Source organism: Pteronotus mesoamericanus, unplaced genomic scaffold, assembly GCF_021234165.1.
Source record: "Pteronotus mesoamericanus isolate MK-2021 breed Mesoamerican mustached bat unplaced genomic scaffold, CSHL_Meso_final contig_214, whole genome shotgun sequence".
NCBI classification, from domain to species: Eukaryota; Metazoa; Chordata; class Mammalia; order Chiroptera; family Mormoopidae; genus Pteronotus; species Pteronotus mesoamericanus.
In genome coordinates, this window is record NW_026555089.1 from 2179066 (window position 1) to 2194430 (window position 15365).

Sequence of the window (15365 nt, forward strand, 5' to 3'; positions counted from 1 at the left end):
GCCCAAAGGAAGTCAGGCAGGTGTGCAAAAGCCTCAGCAGGAGACTCTAAAGACATAAAACCTTTGATGCCAAAGAAATGAATGTGTAATGGTGGAATTAGGAATGGAGAAATGAGAGCTCCGGGCCTGGGCTAGCCGTCCCTAGCACCTCACCATAGGGGAGGCCCGCCAGGCAGGCGCTGAGCCTGGGAATGAGAAGGACGAGCAGGCAGCTGGAGGCTGCACGGCTCAGGGCAAAGAACACAAGGTTAGCAGCTGGGACCCAGGTTCGAGAGCCGATCCTGCCCCGTCAGGCCCTGTGTGCTCGGTCTCCTCGCATCATTTCCATCTTTCAGGGGGCCAGTTCCCGGACCACCCACTCACGGCGGGGTTAGGGAGCTCCCACAGGCCGGGGTGGGGCCTGCTTCCAAAATGACAAGTCCCCTGAAAACATCTGTCGTTTGTTTGTTCTTATGAATGGAAATGTTGGGATTAGACCTCAGTTTCCTCAAAGTCGAGGACCCCCCTACCCCCAATGTGGGGGCTGTGAGGAGAGCCCGCCCCACCCCCTCCAGCGCCGAGGGCCCAGCTCGTCACCACAGCGAGCCAAGCCCCAGAACCGTCTGGGACACCTGCCCATTTGCTCAAGGCCTCAGCTGGAAACTGTGAGAAACAATCCTCCCTGCCCCTGTCCCCTGCCCTGCCATCTCACGGTGTCCCACCTGCAGGGAGGCCCTTCCCCCCAGATCTGCCTTCTGATTCCCAACAGGGGGAAGAGGGGCTGGAGCGTGAAGACGCCTGTGACCACGAGCACAGAGCCCGGGGTCGGGGGTGCTCACTCCCCCGCCCCCCCAGGAGGGACGTGCCCTCGCCTCCGCCTCACAGAGGGGCAAACTGTGGTCGGGGAGGGGACGCCCCTGCCTGTGGCCGTTCAGCCAGAAAGCGGCTGGGGGGAACGGTCTGAACCCGCGTGGGGGACCCCGAGCCCATGTCTTCACTGGCCCATGATGCACCCCGCACCCAACGCTTCGTCTGGAAGCTGCCCCCAGCCTCCCGGTCGGCTCCTTGCGCGTTTCTCAACAGGAACATCCACAGTAATGAAGATGAAACACAGATGTTGCCAACGGACCACACTGGCTCCGCGGGAGGCCCCCAGGCAGCCAGCCGGGCGCCCGACTGCACCCCGGCCGGCGGCGTGAAAGCGGACAGACTTCCTAGGGCTGCAGTGTCCACGGCCTCCACGGTCCTGCCAAAGCCGGGGTCAGGTTCACCCTCGGGGCAGCGCGGGCCTGCGCTGCCCCCGGCACACACACGGCCGTGCGATGTCGGTGTGTGGCCTTCTCAGCAACGACCCGCGGACATAAACAATGTGCGGCGGGCTTTGAGGCTGGATGCGAAAAATGCTGATGAGCTCCAGTTGTGAGGACACAGGCTGGCCACACACAGCTCCTGTCCGTTTCGCGGGGACTCCTGGACGCGGAGCCCACCGCTGTGGGGGGAGGGGCGCCAGGTTGGGGGGGCTTCCCTTTAGAAGGGATGGGTGTCTAAGAAACGTGCCAGCAGCTGGATATTTAGGGCCAACATGGTGCATAAACCCTGTGTACAGGACAGATAAAGGTAGGCCCGCAGGCCGCGACCACGGGTACCCCACCCTCCCTGCCTCCACTACCCCCACCCAGGCACTGTGCGCTTGGAGGACCCCAGACACCTGGAAGATAGAGACCTTGGGTGACCCTCTGGCACCTTGATCAGAGGACAGCCCTGAGAGAAGATTCCATACATCGGGGGTCTCAGAGGGGTCCCACATAGAGATCTCCCAGGACAGCACCCATGATGGGGAATGACAGGAAGAAAGAGTCACTGAGGCAGACACTGAAGTGTCACGGCCTCGGCCCAGGGACGCCTGGAACCCCAAAGGCTGGAAGAGGGAGGAAGGAGCCTCCTCCAGAGCCCGGGGAGGGGACGGGGGGCCTGCTGACACCCTGGCCACGGGCTCCCGGCCTCCAGAGCTGGGAGAGAATGCATCTGTGTTGCTTCGCACCCCCGCCCCCCCGCTTGTGGTCATTTGTCACTGCGCCCCAGGCTGCGAACACGGTGGGTCGCTGAGAACCGACCGCTGCTGTGCCTGGAGCCAGGCCGGTCTTCCCCGTCAGCAGGGAGGTCTTCGCCACTCCACACCTCCTGACTCAGGGAAAAGGCTAGCACGGGGTGGGGGCGGTGGGCTCTGTGGGGGGCTCACAGCCCGCCCTGCTCTGGAACAGCGCGGCAGAGCACACCCCTGGCGCTTCCGGGAGCAAAGGCGGCCCGTCTGTGCCGCTGGTGACCCCCCCAGCTGCCAGGAACACTGGCCTCAGAGGCTGGGCCGGCAGCCGCCTCCGGAGGGGCTGCCATGGGAGCCAGGGGGCCTCCCTTGTTTGTCCCACTTCTCTCCCTTCTGCTCCCCTTTTCCCTGTCTGCCCCGTCCCCCGGGCTTTAGAGGAGGGGCTCCCAATGTTAGTCCCCAAAAGACATTTAGCAACGTTGGGACACTCTGGGTTGCATGAGGTGGGATGCTACCAGCCAGAGGGAAGCCAGAGGTGCCGCTAACCGTTGGATGTTGTCGATAGTGTGGAAGGTGGGAAACCTGCTTCAAAGCCCCACGGTCCCTCACCTTTGGGTGTCCCTGAATGTCTGAGGACCTCGTGGATTCCATGGATGTTTCTTCCCAGGAAAGCAAACATAATTTTGCTTCAAATTGGGTAAGATTGCACAAGTGGGCTTTCTTGGGCTATCTGATTTCCCAAACTGCAAAGCCTCTCAGTCTTTGTAACTGGAAAGCACTGGGTCGGACTCATTAACAAGGGCGTCTCTTCCCCTAAAATAAACACAGAGCGGGGGCTCTCTGCTAATCGGGCTGGCAGGGGCCCGCGCGCACCTCGGGCGCTGCCGGAGCTCCCGCCGTTGGCCTTTGCATGGGCTCTGGTCCCCCTGACTCGGGCACAGCGGGTGAGAGCCGCAGAGGAAGGCTTTCCTCAGCACGCGGGGCCTGCTCATCTCGGATGAGAGCGAGCTCTGGCTTCCGGGGCCCTTGTAAGACGGGGTTCACAGCGGAGCGACTCTGCCGTCTGTGGTCCACACTCTCCTTCAGCCGCTCTGAAAATTCAAACGGTCTCGTCTACACCACCATAGCGTTTTCATTGAAAAATGGCCAGTCAGTGGCTGAAAAAGCCTCTTTTAGCCCCAGAGCCACATCATCAATGACCTTCTGGGGTCTCTGCTGAGACACTAGATCGTTTCTCATGATGGCAACCAATGTCTTTATGTTTGCTTTTTACTGCTAAGTCCCGATGGAGAATACAAAGCTTTTAAAAAGATTTGGCTCTGTCCTCTTCTCCTTCATGGGCCTTGCTGTTTCCACTGCCCTAGGAACCATACTATCTGATAGAATGTCACTATCGGTCAACGAGAATCTGCCACATTCCAGACTCCGAGTTAAGCACTTTGCACTTGGCTCTCAGTAACTCAGTGATGTAAACACTATGTTTATCTTCCTTTGACACTCAGTGACACTGAGACCTAAGCAGTTTGACACGCTTCGCAAAGGGCAGGAACCGGCCAGGCCCAGCGTGGATCCCAGACCTCGCGGGTCCTTTCAAGCGTGAGATTCCATCGCTGCAGTGACAGCAAGAGTAAATCCCTCAGTTAACAGTCAAGACACACATCGCACTGAGCCCGAGATCGCGTCTCTGCAGGCCCCGCTCCCGCGAGAGGCCTCTCCTGCCCTGCCCGAGCCCAAAGTGTGTTGCTCCAGTCAGAAAGTGACGTGCTGAAGTCAGCCCTGCATAGTAGCAGCATTGTTTCCTCAAAGGGCCGCAGGGCCGGCCAGGCGGAACACTGTAAAAGTCAGCAAAAATGGCTGCTCCCTCTCGAGTGGCTCCAGCACACACAGGCCTAAGACAAAGTGAGCTCCAGAACGCGGAAGGGCCAGTGCACACCCATCTGCAGCAGCTGCCCAGAGTCAGGGACAGAGGTGCTCTGCAGCCTTGGTAGGACCAAATCTTTGATTCCCTATCGTCAAATCACTTGAAGGCCCCTCACACGTCCTTGCAGCTCCGACATCCCTGCGATGGAAGTCACCCACACCTGGCGGGCAGCCCTGCCTCTGAAGGTGAACAAGACCCAGAGTGATGCTCCATGCTGATCACATGGTCCCTGGACTGGCCAGGGTAAAACAACACCCCTGTGCATTTTCATGGCTTTCTGGGGACATCCTATGGACTTGTCACGAAACAGACAACACACTCCGGGGTCCCTAATTGACCCCCACAGGCATACTTATCACCGGACCCAAAGCATTCATTACTGATCATGGTTCTCATCAATAGCAGATTGATAACAGCTTTTACCTTGAACACTCCTGGGTGACAGCTAGCTTCCTAAGTTAACCTGTTGGCGACTTGCTCTGTTCTTACTGTGTTGCACAGACCTTGGCTCCCTCTTGGTTAACCCTCACCGGACAGCTCTGTGGACTCATAGGCCTGACCCCTGTGTTCATGGAAGGCAGGCCCCTTGCACAGAGAGAGGAAGGGGCTACAGGGGCGCACCAGCAATCCAAGGACTGCTAAAGCTGCCGGGGCAGCCCAGCCTGCCAGGTGAGTGCACCTTTTGCTCTGCCCTTAGACAAGTTCTTAGGCTTTGCTGGGGAGCAGGGCTCCGGACTCACAGGATTTCCGAGTAGCAGGTCCCCAAGAATCAGGCCAAACTCCTGAGTCTGTAAGAAGGGCCAACGTTGGCCACCAGGAAGAGTGCCATCCTCCATCCCTTGACTGGGGTACATCTTCCCAGGGAAGGAACTGGCCAGAGCAGGAAAGACCTGCACCGCAAAGGTCATCGCTAGAAGGTCAGCCCTGCCCCAGAGCAGACGTGGCCTGGCGGAGGGTGGTTTGGGGCGCCCTGAAGCCATCCATCAGCAATTCCTACCCAACCTTAACAAGTCTGGCATCCTCATCCACCTTTCCATAGAACAGACTTAAAGCTCAGAGGACAGGTCCCGCGCCGCCTTCCGAAAACAGAACTGCACGGCCCCGCCCCGCCCCGCCCCGCCCCGCCCTAACACTTCCACCTATGCCACGCCCATCGACGCCCCACCCGGCAGCCACCACGCCCTCCCTGACTCACCCCGCCCACCTCTGCCCCACCCACTTTACGCCCCGCCCGCCCGGCGCGCCCAGTCGACGCCCCGCCCGGCAGCCATCACGCCCACCTCACGCCACGCCCACTCCGACTCACTGCGTCCACCTATACCACGCCCACCAGACGCCCCGCCCACCCGACGCGCCAATAAGAAGCGGGATAGTTACATCCTCGTCGCGCTCCAGCTCCAGACCCGCCTCCAGGAGGTTGCCCTCGTACTCTTCCCGGCGGAAGCGCTTGTCGTCCTCGTGGAAGTCCTGCTGGGTGTCCAGCCCGCCCGCGCCCTCCGTGCTCTCATGCCCGGGCAGGGGCTGGTTCTGCCTGCCGCCGCGGGCGGCCAGCGCGGCGTCCTGGGACTGGGCCCTCCTGGCCGGAGTCCTGCTGCCCGAGGGCCTCTTGTGATGGTACACGAGCACATAGTCCACCTTGCGTTTGCCGTCCCGAAAGTACAGGCCATACTTGCACTTGGCGTCAGGGTCCACGGACAGCGAGTTCAGCAGCTGTAGGGGAAATAGAGGAAAACCTGCTTACCATCAAGTTCTTGGTGATGGGCCCTTGGAGGGAGCATGTTTCAAACCGAACCGTCATCCACTCGATCCCTCGGTCCTTCAACAAACCCCGAATGCGGGCAGGGGCCGAGCCAGCCTTGACTGCAGCCCCCAGGCCCTGCCTTCATGCCGCTGACCCTCGAGAAAGGGACATTCACTGCTCAGGACACACGAAGCAGGCCACCTGATCTCGGAACGCCTACTGATTCCAGGAGCCAGAGCGGACTGGCCCAGAGGGACCAGGTGGTTCGTCGAAGGCAACCGGGGTTTACCCCAAGAAGCGCTCTTCACTCGGGGTTGCAGGCAGAGCAGAGGCCCAGCCAGGTGAGGGCTTCCAAGGTGACAGACCAGCCTTGAATCCCATCTGCACAACCCAGGACTCTCCATCCCTCCATAGTAACTGGGACTTGAGGTGACACTTTTTTTCAGCATGGAGTGAGGAAGGGGGTGTGAGGGACAGCGGCCAAGCACCAGGCCAGGCCCTGCCGTCAGCCAGACCCGGCTCTAAGTCTGGGCTTGGACTCTCTCCACCTACGGGGCCTGGGGGAGCGCCTCTCCCTGCTCTGGGCCTCAGTATTCATCTCTGTAAAGTGGGAGGATAGTAGACGCTGCCGTGGCAGCCAGGAGGATTTTCTGAGTTGAAGAATGCCTGCGCTGGGCAGAATCTCCAGCTAAGTCCCTGGGCGGGCACCTGGAGGCCATCCCGTCACCCTGCCCTTGATCCCAGTGCCATCGGCAGAGGCTCATTCTCTTCGATATCTCAGGAATGTCAGAGAAGTGCAGAGTCACAGTGAGCTGGCGGCTAAAGGTGGATTCTCTTCTCCCGGCGGAGTGGACAGAACAGCCAGACCCGAAACAACAGCCTGCCCAGGGAAGCCACCAGCCGGCGCGTGGAATGAACCCCTGCCAGGCAGGGCAAGAATGCGGGACGCTGTCAGCCCGCGGTGGACACGCGATCTCGGGGGCGGGCAGGGCGCGAGGGCAGACAGCCTGCTGCCAGCATCCTGGGCACTCCGTACTCTCCGCGTCCGTACGAGGCCCTCGTCCCCATTTTCCAAACAGGGAGCTGCATCTTCAGAGCTGAGCCAGGTGCCGCGTACAGCCCCCACCGGCTCGGCTGCTCATCCTCTGTCCTGCCGGCGCCACTTCCCCAGCTTCCTGTCCCCTCGCCGCCCCCACACCCGCCGGCCTGCTCTGGTCAGGTCAGGCTTGGTGATTCTACCTGGCTTCCTGGGCACAGGATGAATGCCCCGTCCTCCCTGATCTGGGGGTCCCTGACCATTCCAGCCCGTGCAGGTCGCGCGGGCCGGGGCTGCCTTGGCGCCTTCCATTCAGGAGCTCTTCACTCGCGGGGGCCTCTAGCCGGGTGGCAGGATGCCTGCGGCCGGGCCAGGAACTGCCCCCAACACACCTCCAGCCAGAGCCTGCGACGCACACGGTGCGCTCGGCGCCTGCTGTCAGCCCCTGCATGCCCGGGGCTGACCTGCGTAATTGCTCATCCTGAACAAACCAGCCCTTAGAGAAGGGGAAAGAAATTCAGAGGGGCCGTGAAGCCGGAGGGCGGGGACATAACCCTAGGACGCTGCCCCGAACTCGCCACCAACATGAGACAGGAAGGCTCGGTGCACTGAGGCCTGAGGGAGGACCCACAAGGCCCGGCAGTCTGGGGAGCAGAGAGACATCTGCAAACCCTTCCTCCCGCCTGGGCCACGGCAGCACTGAGGCCCGTCGAGTGGGCGCTGAGTTCAAAGGCCAGCCCTGCCGGGACCGCTGCCCCGTCCCAGGCACAGGGTCTCCCCTCTTCGTCCTCTGGATCCTTCTGTGTAAAGTGAGGGCCGGGGGAACAGCAAGACCTCTCTCCTCTGATTCGACTTCCCTCACAATGTCGTTGCAAGGGCGGAACGTTATTAATGTGTGGGGGGCGTTTACAGCACGTCCTCCTGGATGGCCGACCTGCGCAGGAGTCTGTTCTAATTGGGAAGTGAGACGGCAGAAGGAAAGAGCTGGTGGCGGAGCAGGGGAAAACCATCTCATGGCCGAAGTGGACCGTCAGCGGAGGGTGGTGGGAGTGCCGAATCTAGATTCTAAAAAGTTATCCGAGGGGGCTGGATGCGCTGGCGGGACGTGCAGGAGGCAGCACCCAGCGCTGGGGTGGGAGGCCCGGTCCTGTCCCCAGACCTGGCCCTTGTCTGTGCTCCCGGGGAGGTTTTTTTATTTTATTTTTTTTGGTCCTAACTTGATAAAATGGGGGCTCTCCTACCTGCATGAGGGCGACGGGTTAGCAACCTTCAAACAGAAAGCATGGGCTCTTTTCCTGCTGCACGAGACCTGGCTGGGACGCCCCGAGCGTCTGGAGAGCGATTCTGAGCTGGGCCGAGAAGGAGCTGGGGGGGTGGCCTCACGGTGACAACTGCAGGGGCTGCCGCGGTGGCCATGTGACCCCACGGGGCCCTCCTGCGGAGCAGTGGAGCGGGAGCTTTTGTCGTGTTGGACAGCGCAGAAAGGCAGGTTTCCTTTGCAGTGCCAGGGTGTGCGTTCACCTGGGTGCACAACCTCCCATTTCAGAGGCCGGGGAGAGCTCCAGAATGTTCTCCCTTCCCATCCATAAGAAAGAGGCAGGTGAGTGCGCAGGGAGCCGCGGCTGTGCGGGTGACTGAGGAATGGGTGCGTGTGCGCGTGAATGAATGACAAAGGCGTGGGGTTTGCATGCTGTTCCTGGCGGGGGTCCCAGGTAAAAGATACGGAGCGGGCACGCGGCCAGGCCAGCAGCTTAAACAGGACACTCTCCAGCGCTAGGCCTCAGTGTTCTCACCGGTGAGACAGGGACAGGACATCTCAACAGAGGTCACAGGGTTCTCGTGGGGACAGAGTGTGATTGATGGGAGGTTTGAAAGTATCTTGAAGGCTGACCCCCCTCCAGACTATTTGGGGGGAAGCGCTCCAGAAGGAGCTTCCCCAAGGAAGATGGAAAAATGGCGGAAGAGAAGTGGCTCCCTGAGGCTCTGTGGGAAGATGTCAGGGGACAAAGGTCCTGCACAGCAGGGGTACCCTGTCCCAAGCACCACACACATCGAGGGGGCCCGCCACATCTGGGCCACACCTGCCTCTTCGAACTCCCCCCGCGCCCCAGGGAACTGGAGCCCTGTGTCCCCACCTGGGACCAGGTGCTGTCATTTATTTGGCCTCTGACCTGGAAGCTGGCGCTCTAGGAGCTGCATTCACATATTTGCATGAAATAGCTGAAGTCTCAACGAATCTACATTCACATTTGTGTGTGTGTGTGTGTGTGTGATAATGGGGAAAATGCAACCAGTGACCTGCCATATTTCTTTGGATTTTGAATTTCCGATCCAAGGGGAACACCACTCTGAACTTCATTTTATTCCTAAAAATTTTCAAATTCCGCCCCCCCCCCGCCCCCAAGTTGTAAAACCACTAGCACTATCTATCAATTTCTGATGATCGGGCAACTTCTGTAATCTGTGCACAGATCACCTCCCATTGCAGGGAAGCTGGGAAGCGCTCTTATCTTGCAGGCAGGCAGGTTCCAGCATCAGGTGCCTCTGTGGGGTGTCTGGGCTTGTCGGCCTCAGCCGGGGCCGCCGATGGCTGTCACTGTGCAGCAAGAAAGTGGGAACGTGCAAAGGTGGACAGGAAGGTCGCTTCATGAGACCCACTGCACCCAGCTTGGCCTCCAGCCTTTGAGTCATTTCTCACCCCTCATTATACAGAAACAAGAAAGCAACTTTCACCCTTGAATCTGGGAGTGAGAGAGAGGTGAGGCGCCGAGTCACGGGCGGAACGGTGGCCTGCCTGGGACGGGCTTATTCTAATGGCCCATTTAAGTTACGTCGTCGACACCACACGTATGGGCTGCATGTCTGGGAACAGGATAGGAGCTTTCTGCAAAGCAGCCCACGCCCTCCGGCCTCTGTGTGCACAAGGCCACCACCACCGGCTGACTCAAGATAATGACTGAGCAACAATTACTGGCTTCCGCTGTGCCAGGGATGCCCTGGGAGGCGCCCGCTGCACTGCCTGCCTGGCACACACGGGCCCCTGGCTCCTAGCTGGGCTCCTAGCTGCTGCTCCCAGCCCGTCTGCGGCCACCTGTCCTGCCGTCGGGGCCCGAGTCACAGCCCTCGAGCCCGCGCCACCTGAAACCTGCCCGCAGTAAGAGGTGTGTGGAGGATAAGCGGCCAGAGTCTGACTTGCACTGGCCTGCGTGTTGCCAGACCGGGAAAACTGTGGGAGAAGGGCCCAGCGGCCTCTCTGCCGACTTTGTGACCCTGCCCCCCGCTGGGGTTTGGGGGAGACCATTTCTGGATGTGGATGAGCAAGGGGGAGCCTCTGAACTAAGACTCCAGACCTGGGGCCCATTGGGTTAAGGGTTCCATTTCTTATTTCAAGTTGAATCCAGTCCACCTCTGGAAAGTCCATCTCTGTCCGTTCCCCAAATGCCACCGCCCTCTCATGCCTCCTACCTGGTGTCCTGCACCCCCACCTCTGGGCTGTCTGTCCATTGGTCTGGCGCTTTGTCTGACCGTCCCTCCCGCCCCCCGCCCGCAGGGCAGGTACAACAGGCTGCTTCTCCAGAAGGCCTGACCCTTCAAGGAGGCCGCCTGCTTTCTGCTCTCCTTCCCAACCCCCCCCCCGCCCTCCCCCGCTGCTGGGGGGCTGGGGGCAGCTCCTCAGGCGCCTCTTGGTGCCCGTCCCCTGTCAGGAGTAGCCGCATCCACCCCGCGGGGCCGTTGTGAGAGCTAAGTGAGCTGATAGGCAGCGATGGGCCCAGCGCTATGGACGTGTCCCTTGCTACTGTCCTCAGTGATGTTCCCTCACTGCTCGCTGAGCCCCAGATGGGCGCAGCGCCCCTGTCTCAGTCCCGGGGCGGTGGGGGGGGGCACAGGGTGCCCAGGGTGCAGCCTGGCCTGGCACACGGCAGGCACACGGTGTCTGCTGAAGCGACGACCCCAAAGCTCTCAGGGCCAATGGCGGACCCCTCCCTCTCCACCAACAGCTCCCGGTGCCTCCACGCGAGCCCAGCTGCACGGGAGCCTCTGACTGACCTGACCGCACGGGGCCCCAGCTGGGGCCCCAGCTCTGAACCTCGGGGCTGCAGGGCCTTCCAGTCTCTGCCCTGCGGGGATCCTGCCTGGCAGACACCTCCCTAGATACCAGCGTCCAGCCCTGAGGCTGCAAGCAGGCCAGGGCGATCCCTTGGGCAGGGCGAAGCAGGTGGCGTCGCAGGGGCGGGGTGGGGGGGGCCTTGGCCCTGGGGGAGGGGGAGCCTGTGCTCTGAAGAGTGCGCAGCCGCAGGGCTCTCCCGGCTGAGGGCATCCATCTCAGACTTTCCCTCTTTGGGCAAACTTTGTTCTCATGTTAAGCCAGACCCCTCAAGGGCAAATGCTGCCCTCCAGGAACCCCTGTGACTGCTGAGCTGGGACCTGACAGAATGGTAGGGGCGGCGGGGACCCCAAAGAGGTCCCCAACCACATGGCCAGCTCAGTGCTGGCCCCTGCATCTGGGCTACCACCCCGATCAGCCAGGATGCTGGGTGGAGACAGGGACGGGCAGGGAAAGAAGTCTCAACCGAGCAGGGCCCGCCTGCTGCCCTGGGCGCTGGGAGTTCCCGTTCCAGCCGCGGGCCCTGGGAACTCCGCGCGTCCCGGGCAGGTGAGGGAGACGCCAGCGGGTCGAAGGCCAGAGGGGCGCGGCTGTCGCCAGAGGGTGGCAGCGCGCGGGTGCCTGGAGGCTGTCACCCTGCTCCAGCGAGGCGGCTGCCCCCACCCCCACCCTGGCTGCCCCAGCCGGCACCAACAGGAAGGGAATGTCCCCTCCAGGGCCCCAGCCAGGCTCTCAGGCTTGGGCTCCGGGACCGGGGCACAGCGACTGCGGGCTGAGACGCGGAGCCACGGGGGCGGGCGAGGCGCGCCGCGTTGGGCGGGTGGGCGCCGCCTCCCGGACCCCCAGACCGCGGAGCGTGTGCGCGCCGGCGGCCGTGCCCCACGTGCGCGGTGGGCGCCCCGCACGCGCCCGAGCCCCGCGAGGAACGCGCTGCCTCCCTCCCGGGCTGCCTCCCCGGGCGCGGCGCAGGTGCGCGGCCCTCCCGCCTGCTCGCGGCCGCCCGCACTCACCGTGCCCTCGGAAGGCAGGTAGCCGATGTCCTCGATGGCGCAGATGTTGATGATGTGGACGCTGCGGTCCTCGGCCGGGAGCGTCGAGTACTTCTCGCTGACCCTCATCGCGGCTGCCTGGGCGCCGGGACCGCCGGGCGGCGCGCCCTCCCCATCCACGGCCCCGGCGGCCTCTGCAAGCGGACACGGCAGCGTTCGCGGCGGGCGCGCTCGCTCGCTCGCTCGCTCGCTCACTGGCAGGGGGCCGGGCCTCCTGCTCCGCCCGCCGCCCTCGGCCGCCCGCCGGCCCGCGCCCCGTGCGCCCACCCCGCCCAGCCCAGGGCCGGCCGCCCGCCCTGCCCTCCTTCCCTTAAGAAAGATCGAAGTGCTCTGCGCCCGCTCAGGGCAGGGGCGGCGGCCACGGGTCAGATTTTCCGTAGAAATTTAAACACAGGAAGAAAGCATTGCGTTCCTGCGGGCCCCCTCCAAGTTTTATTTTTACCCGGGGGAAGCGCCCCTCGGGTTTTTTTTTGAGGGTGGCCGAGGTTTCAAACTTGGGAGGAAACTCCCAGCAGCCCCCACCTTAAAGGAAAGTCTCCGCACCAGCGAGCGTTGCACTGGTGTGTCGGGTTGCCTTGCAGGGGAGCAAAGGTCTGAGAGCGGAGCCAGGAATGCGCTGCCTGCCCCTTCCCCCTCCGCCCGCTGTCAGGCTCGGCTGTCACTCAGCCTCACCTCCTCCGGGGAGCCTCCCCAGCTTTCTGCAGACCCGCCCTCCTCGGCTGGCCCCCGCCTCTGGGTCGGCCCCCCACCCCGGGCGCCCCGCCCCTCTGGAACCTCCTTAATGCTGCCGCAGCCCCCACTGATTGAACGGTAAATAGTCTGTGACTAGGGACCAGCAGAATCCCGTGTGTACCGCTCACCTCACTTAACCCCCACAGCCTGGCCCTCAGGTCCCAGAAGGAGCAGGGGGCTGGAAGGCCGGCGAAGCGGGTGGGGTTGATGCCCCCTGGCCGCCTGCTCCTTGCATGACTCTCTACTGCCTCCTGGAGGGAGGATCGGTGACTTGGATCACCCTCCTCCCAGGACCAGCAGGAGCCTGGCACACAGTAGGTGCTCTCAGGACACATTTTTAGCCCTCTGTCGCTGAGGGAGGAGGACGGGGGTTGCCGCGGGCAGTCACACCCACGTTCAGCCTCCGGGAGCCGCCCTGGCAACCCTACCCACTGGGGATGAAGTCTCCCTCTGCTCTGCTTCCCTGCATCCTGTTACTCAAGTTGTGCGCCAGTGCCACCTCCTCCAGGAAGCTGTCCTGGATTGCCCCGCACCCAAGAACAGGCCCCTTTCCGTAGCTGCCTGTCCCTCAGCTACAGCACTTCCTTTCTTTACGCTGCCTCGTCTTACAGAGGGTTCATACCGTCGGCCCGTAATGACTGTGTGAGGAATGGCCACTGACGGATATTCAGGGGCTACAGAGCGGTTTTAAAGCTGCCTTCCGAGGTCATGACGTCACCGGCATGCCAAGGGTGGGTTCTAGAATCAGACAGGGTGGGGAGGGGGGTGGGATGGCGTCTGGCTCCAGCGCCGGCACTTTCCAGCCCTGCGACATTTGGCGAGGTCTCCGGCCCCACGGACCCTCTGTCTCCTGCACACCTCAAGCGTGCGTGAAGCTGTCCTCAGCACCAGGCCCGGGGACAGGCTGGGCCGTGGCGGCTGCTGGCACGACTGCCGTCATCTTGTCCTTGTGGCGGCCCCCCCTCCCCACCTCCCCCACTCACGCAGGCTCAAGTTTGTTTCTTGAACTGGGGGAGGGGCAGGAAGGTTACCCTGTCCTTGGGCCGGCCTTGCCGATGGGTGCGGAGTGGCCCTGAAGGACCCTTTGTCTGCGCCTTGGACAGGGATAACAGGTTTGGAGACGCGCGCTGGGCTGGCCAAGTCCCCGCCGGAAGCGGCCGTGCCGGCCTCTGCCTTGCCAGGGAGCCCGCACCCCTCAAAGTCCACGTTGTTGAGAGCTGGGGAGTCACGCAGGATGATGTGACCTCATTCTGGCGTCCTTGTTGGTAAACAGCCCCGCCTGTGTTGTCTCCCTAAATTTATTTTCAGGAACGAAGGGTCTCGCAGAAGTCTGCACAGTGTAATTTGTGAAAAAGAGTGAATATGCAATTCCTCAATGCTGGGGACATCGGCTTTTCCAAAAGTTTGGGAAGTGACACTTGACTTTTGACCAGGAGCAGGCGCTGACCCCTTTTGAGGGGGTACAAGGTGGGGCGCAGCTGCCTCCTTCCCCCTGGGGTAGCGCCACTGCGGCGCTGCCCAGGAAGCTCTGTGTCCTCGGGACCCGCGGTTTTTGCCTTAGCCAGATGCTCCAGCCGCCTGCCTCCCCGCAGAGCATCCCTTCTTGGTCCCATGGCAGTGGATTTCCTTGCTCGGCCCCCTCCCTGCGTCCTGCTTCCTCTCGGGCCCCCGCCCGTCTTCCCAGGTGGACAATGTGGAAGCGCTTCAGCCTGTGGCGGGGAGACGCGGCCACGCAGAGCGGGCGAATGGCCCACCTTCCCAGGCCGCTTGTGGCCTGGGCTGGGGGTTCTTGGGTGTCGGGATGTCAGGGACCAGCAAAAAGGAAAAACAACAATCCATGCAAATCAGGGAGGAGCGGCGGGGTCCTTCCACGCTGAGATACCTTCAAGCTCAAGGACTCACCAGGGCGGAGATTTCGGCCGCCTCACAGGGCCACCTGGTTGGGCTTCTGTCTCTGCTCTGAGTCGATAATTGCTTACAGAAAGGCCCCTCTAGATAGACTGTTGGGTTAATTTTGCACGTTCAGTTTTTCGACTCAGTGACTCTCATCATTTAAAAACCCAAAGGGACGGATTTCAGCAGCAGGATTAACTTCCAGCTCATGAATTAGTAAAAACCCTTCTTGTTAGTCTAAGCCTTGAGCTTGATTATGGGGAGTTCCAGGCTTGACAGCTCACCCCGCTCTGTCCCCATGTTGCCCTTTCGTGCCACAGTGATGTCACCCACCATCACGCACTTACATCCTTGCTGACATTTTAATACCAGTAGTCCAGGCGCAAAGTGACAGGGACGCAGGAGATGGCTCAGCGAGCGTCGGGGGCGTTAGAGGCTCACGAGGGCACCGGTTCCAGCCCTGTTTTGTTTTTGGCATCAGCTTCACCTCCCCGGCTGCCCACAAGAAAGGACACCTTGCTCCCTTCTCTGCCTAGCGACACACGTCTGCGCCTGCGCGCGCACCTGGCCGCGTGCAACTCACTGACAAGGCAACCCTACCAGGCTCTGCAAAATGCAGCCGAACCAGGCCTTCTGCTTCCCCTGTGCGGCAGTGGTGGCCGGGCCAGGTAGCCCCTCCCTCTGCCACTGCGACAACCAAAATTGTTTCCAGACGCCATCACAATGGCTCCAGTCTGCAGTCTCAGGGACGACCTGGGGGGCTGATCTTAGCACCCCACATTTCTCAGATGAGAACGTGGAGGCCTCGAGAGGCTAGGTGCTTGGGTGACATCATCACAGCCCAAAGGGCCTGGTGCGCTGGGGACTT

At 61.8% G+C, this 15365-nt stretch overlaps 1 protein-coding gene across 3 annotated transcripts in view; it reads right to left on the reverse strand.

The window, feature by feature from the left end:
- Positions 1-11983, reverse strand: part of ANO1 (anoctamin 1) — a 70310-nt gene extending 58327 nt beyond the window's left edge. For 2 of the 3 annotated variants that reach the window (XM_054570508.1, XM_054570506.1), the window contains exons 1-2: positions 11834-11959; positions 5319-5651 (exon numbers count right to left, since the gene is read on the reverse strand). In XM_054570508.1, the coding sequence (XP_054426483.1) occupies positions 5319-5651; positions 11834-11941 (441 nt within the window). In that variant the 5' untranslated portion in view covers positions 11942-11959. Of the gene's footprint in view, positions 1-5318; positions 5652-11833 lie in introns of all 3 variants that reach the window. The other variant, XM_054570505.1, reaches the window with a different exon arrangement.
- Between the last annotated feature and the right edge of the window lie 3382 nt (positions 11984-15365).